We start from the raw sequence: 10,976 nt of genomic DNA, 5'->3' as shown, positions 1-10,976 counted from the left end.
GTTCGCGATGAAGCTGTGTATGTCTGCGTCTACTTCGTTGCAGAGCCCGAGGGGTACGATGTACGACGACGGTAACGATAATTATGGCATGGCGATTGTCACATACCCACTACGAGGGAATAACTGGTTGTGGCCCTCCTTCTGGGGCACCTTGATATACTCCCGTATGGCTACAGTCTGTATTGCAAGAGCAACAATCAGTACTGCCTTTTAAAAACTGGCAGCATCTCCACTCCGTGGATGATGGCGAGGGTGCGGAGTACGGGGACTCGAAATGACATCCAACTTGCGTACGAGTGACGTCATTTGCACCCCGACCGTCATTCGATTTGAGCCATGAGTTTCACCTTGAATAATTCCTAAATGAAACTGCAACTCACGGGTCAAATCGAAATTCGCTTGATTTGCGTTTGATGGTGGTGTGCGCACGGATGGACGCGGACGGACGTTTGGAGGTCCTAAAGTACTCCGCACCGTTACAGGCTAGGGAGTAAGCCGTTTGACTCTCGGGTACTAACTCACGGTCACAGCTCAATGGGTAAGACGACTGGCACTAACTCTGTCTGGTCTACCAGACACAGGCTCGAATCCTGCCGGAGCCTGTCGGATTTTTTGTGATTGTAAATGCTATGCGCACGGACGCGGACGGACATTATGCGGTCCTAAGGTACTGCGCACCTAAAAGAGGCAGTACTTACCATCTAAACAGTTCGGTGATAGGCGATACACTGCTAGTCCAGGGCAGTCGTTAGCCCTGTCTTGTCCTTTCTTGCAATAGTCTACCTAGGCGCCTTCAATTCCCAAAATGCATACAAACCTACTAGTCCAGCAAACTGATCCTAGGTGTGCGAGGAAGGAGATTCTACACTTTAAATGTTAATCCTACAATTATAACATATGTAAGGGACAATATGCAAGATAATAAATTTTGTACTTACATGTGTCCGTCACAACTCGTCGTTACCGTGAACACTTCCTCATAAGCAAGGAAGCCACCTGCTTTACATAACGTGAGGGGGTTGGCAGACATACGGCCGTGACGGTTTATCTATCCCCTGGCTAACGTAAAAAAAACGAAGGAGGGCGGTGCGATTGTCCTCCTCATAAAGGCCTGTGACTGATGAGTAGAAACTAGAGCGGAGAAACTGGCGCGACACAGTCACGTCCTAAGAAATGGGATCGAGTCTTCCTTTGTGGCAATGGAGTGTCACTTTACTCCACAGTTACCAGTCACTGTTGGTGTCCTGTGGCGTTGCAGGATGTTGTCCTTTTAACGGCCCGAAAATGTCAAATCACTGTACTCCGTTGTCACCAATCCCTGATAGTACCCTGTAGCGTAGTGTCCTCCTCAAGACTTGACAGTGTCGTATCACTCCTTCGTTGTACTCAGTCACTGCTGGTGTCCTGCGATGGTGAGTAATAGCGTCCTCCTCCAGAGATGACGATGTGGTGTCACTCTACTCTGCATCATCAGTCGCTGATGATGTCCTGTGATAGTGAGCGGTAGTGCCCTCAAGACAGCACCAGTGTCAGAACAGGACAAAGGATGAGCTTCTGTGTCGCGTTTTTTTCCTCGGTTCCCGCAGCTAGCAAGGTGAGCACGGAGTGCTCGAGCCGGCTGTACGTGTTCGACCGGAGTCCCGGCTACCGGCTCGAGGGCGTCGGCGACAAGGAGATGTTCGCCTCGAACCGCACTGACTGCGAGGACAAGTGCCTCTCCGAGATCGGCCTCATCTGCCGCTCGGCCACGTACGACCGGGCAGCCCAGCTGTGCCGCATCAGCCCGGAGACGAGGTACATGAACCCCAAGGCATTCAAGCCGGACTCCAACGCTGAGTACGTCGAGAACCTCTGCCTGCCCAGTGAGTCGCCTCTTTCATTTCTAATTCTTTTTTACCCCGAATAAGCATTCAATATTTTGGGTCGAGAACTGCACACGTTCTCTTCACTATGTTCGCGCTGACTGAATACTGCTAACGGCATTTCGCTATGCCGCTATATACATCAGTGACTAGAGGTAGAAAAGGTGCACAGCTGTCCTTCTGTTGTTGAAGTCACCGGACAGTTTACCCAAAAGTTGCAAGTTCCCAGACCACCTGCTGGGAGCGTCATTTCCCTTTTTTTCAAGCGAAGCTTGTATTGGCTGACATGCGTCGTCAGCGGTAGCGTACGCCGAAATGCCTTGTGTCAAAGCCAACTTTACATTCGAGCTCTAATGACTCCAACGACGACGACGATTAGGATTATGATGATGAAGATGATGATGATAATGCCCTCGAAATCTTTGGCACGCACATACTCGGGGGATTGGCCAGGGATGAAGTGGTGACTGTGCCAACTATGTATATATCCCACCTGCTATAGCATGTGGATATGCTATAGATATGGATATTGATATGAATATGCTATAGTTTTGCGCTATAGCACACCACAATAACAGCCAATCAGCACCGTCGCTCGTATCACGCCAAACAGCAGGTGCGGTCCATCGCTCTCGTCGGGCAGTTCACCTTCTAGCGCGGCATGTGTAGACCGCGCGTGGTTCGCTGCGCGGATCAACTGGCAGCCATTGAAAAACGTAAACGTTCTTCAATTCCTCTTAAATTACGTTGTTCAAGAGAGCGAGAATAGTATTTAATGATACTGGTGAGGTTATACTGGTCAAGGCGCTTAGCTTGCTACACCAGATGTATAAAAAAAATCGATGAAGTGATGATGATGATGATGATGAATATGATGACGATGATGCACTCATTCTTAGAGTCCTCTTTAGAGACTCTTATCCAGTCCTGTCCTTCGCAGGAAAGACGATAGAGCTTTTGTCACTCGAGATGCTCGTTTAAAGCCGCTTTCTAGAGGACTTTCTTCAAGAACGTAAACGTTCTTCAATGCTATACGCCAAACGTATACCAATTTGCGTTCGGGTAATGCTCAGCGAAATTGATTGATTGATTGTAGGGTTTAACGCGCCGAAGCACCACAGGCGATGAGGCGCGCCGTAGTGGAGGGCTCCAGATTAATTTTGACCACCTGGGGATCATTAACGTGCGCCGAAATCTCGTACACACGGGCGTTTTTGCTTTTCGCCCCCTCAGAAAAGCGGCCGCTGCGGCCGGGAATCGAATCCGTGACGTCGTGCTCAGCAGCGCAACGCCTTAGACACTGAACCACCGCGGAAGGGTAATGCTCAGGGAAATAAAAACGCTTCGTATTGGTCGATCGATTATTATTGCGTTTTCATTTCGGTTATTCTTTTTAGATTATGTATTCAGACCCTGGTTTCACCCGAAGAGTCAACAAGCAACTTTCCTTTTACCCTCCTCGCTGTTCCTTTCTGTTCGCCACTCTATCTTTCCTGATTCATTCGACTAGCCCTTCTTATCTTTCACAAACACGCACGCGTGCTCACTCACACAAATACACACATACATGTACACGTTCGAGCACACGCGCGGACGCACATACATACCTACGCACGTACAGTCATTGACAAATTGGGAAACGAAAATGTGCACCGAAACACACACAATCAAAGAATAAGGATAGTGGAGATAAAATAACGTCTCACTAGTGGTGAATGGGGAACGACACATTTCCCATGCTTGTTTCTGTAATAAAGCCACGCTGAAAATTATTTTGTACGTAAAGAAATGGGGATATTTGTGTTCTTGTTCTTATTTTTGTGTTTGCGTTTCACTTGTCCATGACTGTACATACACACACGAATGCATGCGTGCATGCATGCATGCATACATACATACATACATACATACATACATACATACATACATACATACATACATACATACATACATACATACATACATACATACATACATACATACATGCATACATGCATACATACATGCATACATACATACATACATACATACATACATACATACATACATACATACATACATACATACATACATACATACATACATACATACATACGTTGCGCTGCTGAGCACGAGGTCGCGGGTTCGATTCCCGACCGCGGCGGCCGCTTTTCTGATGGAGGCGAAAAGCAAAAACGCCCGTGTGTACGAGATTTCGGCGCACGTTAAAGATCCCCAGGTGGTCAAAATTAATCCGGAGCCCTCCACTACGGCGCGCCTCATCGCCTGCGTTGCGTCGGCGCGTTAAACCCCCACAATCAATCAATTACATACATACATACATACATACATACATACATACATACATACATACATACATACATACATACATTACATACATACATACATACATACATACATACATACATACATACATACATACATACATACATACATACATACATACATACATACATACATACATACATACATACATACATACATACATACATACATACATACATACATACATACATACATACATACATACATACATACATACATACATACATACATACATACATACATACATACTACTGAAGATATGCGGACTTGCGGAGGGACTCGGGCGAAAATGGTTGGTTGACGGCAAGAACACTTTATTTGGTGAGCAGCAGCCCGAACACGTACAAAGCTTGCAACCCACGGGGATGATGATCTGGCACCGTGCGCCCAGACGACAATGTGCTGATGATGGATGAGGGGGTGCAGTCAAACGATGAAGACAACAGTCGATACGCTGATGAACAGATGCAGGGCAACGTCGGAGGAAGGTACGCGCTGGCGCTCAAGAAACGAGCAAACGCGTGCCATGAGTTGCGAGCACCCAGCGGAGTCCCCTGGGAATCTGGGATCTTCTTCCTCCAGACGGCGTGTCTGTCTGGCCTCGCTCATGGCGGCGGGGCAGCGCACACCTTCTCGCGGAGCGACTGGTTCTCCACCTTGAGCTGCAGCAGCTGCTCCTTGAGAAGCTCTAAGGCTCGGTCGCTGGTGCGCATCAAGCCGTCCATGAGCTTCGCGTTGCGCTCGTACATCTTCCAGGCGGAGCGCATCTGCGCCGCGGCCACTCGCATGTCTTCCACCTTGAGCAGTACGATGGTCCGGAGCACGTCCTGGACCTCCTTGTGGTAGCGCTCCTCTGCCGACAGGACGTCCAGATCAGGCTCGGCGGACGAGACTGTGGCCCCTGCGGCGGCACCTCCGGCTCCTCCGCTCACGCTGGCCGTGATGTCCTCGTAGCGCGGCAGGCCCAGCTGCTCGAGCATCCGGTCCAGCCACGCGTCCTCGCTGTCCCCGCGGCAGCGCTCGTCGGCCTCCTCGCAGTACAGCGAGCTTAGCCGTGACGTGGCCGTGCTGCTGCTCTCGCTCGTCTCGCTGCTGCTCTCTTTGTCCGCCGCCGGCCGCTGGCGACCCTTGAAGCCGGCCCTGGGGGAACTGCCCTGCGAACCGGATGCCTGGGTGGCTACAGTGTGCTTGATCGGCTCGGCTTCTTCCTCCATGCTGCTCGCGGTCCTTCTAGCAGGCTGCGGTCGGTGAAACCACACAATAGAACGACTGCGAAGCCTTTTGTCTCGTCCAAGTGGCGAGCTCTGAGGTCGCGAGGCTGGTCTCACGCGCAGCGCTGTCGATGGGGCTTTCTAGCCTCGATCCAAGAACATACCCCCTTTGAGAAAACTAGTGATGCACTTAAAATATTTGGAACGTACCCAAATGGGGGGACTGGATAAGACTGAAGCGTTGACAGCGCCCCTGTTAAGTTTGTAGATATAACGTTTATTTCATTTTAGGGTAAGAAATGGGGGCCTTAAATGAAGTAACGTGGACTGCGATGGAATCATGGGTTCCCATGCAGTTAATAGGTTTCTCCAAAAGCAACTCCCCTTCGCCAATGTCCTGGCCTTTATATAAATAGTAGATACATACTGAGGGAGGCGTCAAGGACAGCCGTCACACAGAAGGGACTCCTCAGAGGCAGTCGGAACTTCGCGTTTATTCTGCGCGGTAACCCGGAACTCCAGCTCCAGGAATGATGATGTGCATGGTAATGAGAAACAAATGACGTACGACATGATGATGATGGTCGTGAGAAGCATACGAAGCGCAAGGTGAATTAGACACAACAGTACCAGGCACTTTCCATGTGTCCTTGAAGTGGGCGCAGTGTACAGATTGATGCTCGCAATAAACTAAAAAATGAATGTGGCGTACGTGCACAGACACGGACGTTCACGAGGATGTCGGTGTCCTCCCCCTCCCTTCGCAGGCTCCCAGCTGTGCACGACCACCGCGTTCATCTTGGAGGCCGGCAAGGAGCTGGACGGCGCGTTCGAGCGCGAGGTGGTGTCCACGCGGGACCTGCAGGAGTGCTCCAACTACTGCACGCGCAGCCTGGCCGACCGGGGATACTTCTGCCGCTCCTTCCTGTTCGACGACAAGGCGCGCACGTGCACGCTCTACGACGAGGACCCGCTCGGCTACGGCGAGGGCAGCGAGAACCACAAGCCGCTCAAGAGCAGCTCGGGGGACCTCTACCGGGTGCTCTGCGGAAGCTCCGAGCGCGGTAGGCAGAGCCCCGTCTCCGTAATGCTTGCAAACAGAACGAGCAATACTGCCCCCATTCGTAGAGTCGGAGAGAGAGAGAGAGAGAGAGAGAGAGAGAGAGAGAGAGAGAGAGAGAGAGAGAGAGAGAGAGAGAGAGAGAGAGAGAGAGAGAGAGGCTTTTATTTGAGCCACGGTTACTGAGGGTTGGTGGCAGCTGGGCGAAACCAGCCGCGACTTCGGTAGCTCTGCGTACCAGGGCCTCCTGAATATCCTGGCTGGAGCTGCCCAGCGCCACTCTCCATAGCTGGCTGCTGGAGATTTGAAATTTCTACAGCTTCGCAGATGATGCTGTTTTAACGGCAGCTGCCGCGGACGCAATTACCCATAAGCCTGCAGTTTTCCAGTCGCGCTAGTTCGACGGGACTCGCTACCGACGCCGACGCCACAGCCTCTGTATGATGCCGCGTAGTTTGAAGTATGCCTATTAGCGTCGCGCTGTCGCCATTAGCGACAACTTCCAAATTAGCTGTGGTTCGGAGTTCCAGCGGTAGCATGGGCAGTGAATGTTGTCAAAATTAAGAAACTTAGGTTTTCTCGGGGTCAATCCCGTATTTTCCCATGAGCATGCGCAGAGATGCTTCTCATCGGTTGAATCACGCATACCAGTAGCAATGTAGTGTCGTAATCTACGCTCCCCAGGAGACCCGTTTTGTTATAACTCGTTTTACCTTCTGCGCAACGCATTGTGCCTGAATTAATATATATAAAAAAGGAGTGTTCTAATAACACGTGCTGTATTCGTTTTGTAGCTAAATGAAGCCTACGCGTTTCTCGTTATGTCAACAAGCCTTAATTGTCGTGAATGGCACTTATGAAATTATATGTAACCCCACTGCCTGTCTATGTTGTTTGAAAGCCACATAACTTCATCCTTTATAAAATGCCAATCAATAACGCGGATTCGATTGCCTTCTAACCATCTTTCTTTACTTGAAAAAGGGCTTGCGTTCGGAACTTCACACTTGAGGCGCAGAGTGTCCCACTGACTTTTTTTTCGCCTATTCTTTCCCCTTCACCAATGTACTTTGCTGATTACACTTGACAGTGCCTGACGTACAATTTAGACAATTCGTTGGCATTCGTAAATGCTAAAAAAACAACAGCAGCTGATTTGCAATTAACGTGTTTATTTGAAAAGGATTCTTTGTGAGCTAAGGAAAAAAGTTTGGCAAAAGGAATGAGGGATTAGCTGTCCACAAGAAATGGTGCAAAACGAACAGCTTGGAGAAGAACCAGGGCTGGGGCTAGTCCCACCTGTTTTCGTCCTGTTGTCGTATCGGTCGTATCAAACGGCGTTCTATCATCTAGATCCTGGCAGTATCACGTTCTCTGGTTATAGCGTGGTCTCTGAATTCCCATACCAGGCAACATTAATGCTTTCTCTCCTTTCCAGCCTTCCTGTCTTGAGAGTCACCCCTTCGACCGGACTTACAAATCTTCTCCCAAGCTTTCTTCTGAAAGTTCTCACCTTAATAGCCACCATGCCAGTACGCACTATGATTATCTCCATCAGTGTATCGAGCGGTTATCACACATTTTCGCTACCCTGTCATCTTTTTTATCTTTTGGACACGTTTCGTTTCGCCCGGGGCAACTTCCACCGGTGAAACTCTACCACTGAAAGACAAGGTATTTCTTCCTTTTCCAGCGTTCCTTTCGTCACCGCTCTGGGCCCTCCTTCCCAGTGTAAACGTCTTTGCATACAGTGTTCGCGCGGCTTGTGAGGTGCGGGCGTCGGGTGTGGCTCAACGGGTGGCCGCCAGTGTCGGTGCTTGTTGGCTTTCGTAGACGTGCTGCTCAACAACGCCACGTTCGAGTGCTACCGGCGCAAGCGGCTGGACGGCTCGCACCAGGTGGAGGTGAAGGCGTACTCGTTCAACGAGTGCCTGGACGAGTGCATGCGCCGCTACTCCAGGGACTGTCGCTCGGTCGAGTACTCGTCGCGGTACCAATTGTGTCGCTTCAGCTCCTACGACGGCCAGCCGAGACCGAACCTCATCGACGACGACTACTACGACTTTTACGAGTTCAAGTGGTGTAAGTAGGGTCAATCGACCGCAGACTTGCTGGATGGTTCCTCGCCCTACCTGTAAGCGCAAGTGTCTAAATTAACAGCGCTTATGGGGGCTGCTAGAGGGATATTAACGACCGACACTCGTCTGTTTTGGAGGAACTCGAATCCAGAAGTTCGGGAACTCGAAACACGATCAGAACGGGAAGGCCGCCTCTCTGCAAAGCCTTAAGCTCTTAAAAGGCTAGCGGCCATCAGACTTTTCTGCATTGCTTAAAGGAGCCATGAAGACAAAATACAAGTTGGGTTTATTAGAAAGACTGCTTAGTCCCGATAACAATGATACCAATATCATCGCAATCTTCGAACAAATAATGGAGATATTAAAGAAAACGTGTGAAGCCGTGGCGACCCCCTAGGCAATTTCCCGCAACTTTTCTATGACGTCACGGAACCTTTTTTGTGCGATTGGCGGCCGCCTCACTGACCTGTCACGACGACACATGACTGGAGGTCTGTAATGGGGCCTCTAGTTCCATTTGACCGCATCACTTGAATGCTAACGTGCAGTTAACGCACTAAAAATAATATTTTATTGTTGGCCCGTATGACGTCATTCTTGCTCATAACACGTCACTGTGGCGCAAAATTTGAAAGTTTCTAAATACTTCTTGCTTTTTTTTCGTTAAAAAAACACCTTTTGTGGCTCTAATGGAGCTGAGTGAGATACTGAATCCTAGTGCTTTCAAATTAAACGAACTTGTATTTTCTGTTCATGGCTCCTTTAAGCAAGGTTCCTTGTTCCCTGCCGTCAGGGAAGGTCATAGACATTTCTGACAGCAGGACCGCCAAATGTGAGGTCGTTGTAACTTCTTGACATCAATGATGATTTGTGGAGACGAAGGAAGTCTTGTACGAGCCAAGTCTTGTCTTCCCGTGTGTCCACACCCCTTAAGAATATTGAGGTTGTTATTCGTTAAGAGGCGAACCACTAGCCATCCTTGCAAGCCCGATAGTAAAAATAAACGAGGCTTCATGTTAAGTAAGTATGCTAAAGTCGCTATACTTACTTATGAAGCAGTTGTTAACCACATTACAACGACAGGATGAATAGTTGCCGATTATAGTTGGTCATGAACTCGCAGTAAAGTGTCTACGAACTTGAGTTGAACGCGGAGACACATTTTATCGAAAATAGAAGAAATTAACCGCAGGATCAAAACTTTCCCCTTTCTTTTAGTATACGGGGTAGTAAAGAAAAGAGGAAAAGGTGGTGAGAAAGAAGGAGACCAAAAAAAAAACCTTTATGAGAAGGTGATAAGGGCAAGTTTTACATTTGAACAGTTAGAAACAAAGCAGCAGCGATTAAAATTATTGCTTCTCATTTTCTATGCACATAAAAAACTGGTCAAATGGAGGCAGGGCCAACGAACCCGCTAAAACAAAGGCTGTGGTGTATTGTTTCCTTAAATATCAGCGAGTTGAGTTATCACAGAAGTTTCTTGCCATTTTACTTAAGGCCATTCTGGAAAATCAGAAGCGGTTTTTTATCAGAACAATTTTTAGTCTATGTCATGTGCGAGAACTAGTATTCTGCGCGTTTTATAGGGGCGTATATTAGGAATTCTTGTCAATGTGCTTACACAATCATGGTTGCCTGTCGTGGCAAAGCGTTCGCAAAAAGTCCGCACTGATCATTCGTGTTCTAGCTTGCCATCTGCAACAAAATACAGTTTATACCAAGACCCTTCACATCGAATTAGCCTGTATGTGCAAAAAACACAACCAACTTCTGTCAGCAAACTATTATCTCACATTTTACATGGTTAAGCAAAGCAAACTTTGTGGAGTGAAGACGTAAGAATAGCAGGAGGCTACAAGCAATAAGGGCAAATTTTGTCCGCGAAGGACTACGTAAAATTTCTTTTCGCTCTATTTTAGCCCCATAGCTGGCTTCTATAGGCGGCATGATTCAAATGGCAGCAGTGCAGCCTTTACTTTCGTCGGTATGGATAAGCAACAGAACTGTTTGTAAATAAGCTGGACATAAAACAAGCATGGCAAATTCGCTTCTCCAAAAGGGTATTCTATCTGGAAAACTGATCGGAAAAAGCTAGTCAGAATAAAGAAATCACGCGCAACAATTCAAAGACCCTTGATGATTTCTGCGGGTTCGTTTCACGTTCTACCACGCTATCTGCATGACTATCTTCTGACATTTCCCGCAGAAAATAACAGCACACCTGCGCTTTTCTGAGCACAACTTTTACACGCCTCCTGTTTTTCCTGCAAATTTTAAAGAGAGCATTTTTCCTGAAAAAAAAAAAAACCTATCCGAAAACCATCCAGCAAGTCTGCGATCTTGAGAGCAGAACTCTACGCCGTTCTGTCGTCAAACGTCTGCTATAATCCTCTGCTGTCATCTGACCACTGGCTTCGCTTGGCTTCTCCTGCGGCCCACG

The 10,976-nt window shown here is 48.4% G+C and overlaps 2 protein-coding genes across 2 annotated transcripts in view; one reads left to right on the top strand and one right to left on the bottom strand.

Moving 5' to 3' along the window:
• Nompa (no mechanoreceptor potential A) overlaps nt 1-10,976 on the top strand; it is a 52,151-nt gene that overhangs the window by 13,785 nt on the left and 27,390 nt on the right. The window contains 3 exon segments of the mRNA XM_077692366.1: nt 1,587-1,862; nt 6,166-6,462; nt 8,292-8,540. Coding sequence (XP_077548492.1) covers nt 1,587-1,862; nt 6,166-6,462; nt 8,292-8,540 — 822 coding nt within the window.
• On the bottom strand, nt 4,793-5,401 carry LOC144162202 (uncharacterized). The gene has a single exon (XM_077692673.1). The coding sequence runs from the start codon at nt 5,399-5,401 to the stop codon at nt 4,793-4,795; it is 609 nt and encodes a 202-aa protein (XP_077548799.1).

Source organism: Haemaphysalis longicornis, unplaced genomic scaffold (genome assembly GCF_048455015.1).
Source record: "Haemaphysalis longicornis isolate Haplotype H1 unplaced genomic scaffold, Haemaphysalis longicornis Haplotype H1 scaffold_12, whole genome shotgun sequence".
In the NCBI taxonomy this organism is placed as follows: domain Eukaryota; kingdom Metazoa; phylum Arthropoda; class Arachnida; order Ixodida; family Ixodidae; genus Haemaphysalis; species Haemaphysalis longicornis.
This window is presented reverse-complemented; position numbering and strand designations above follow the sequence as displayed.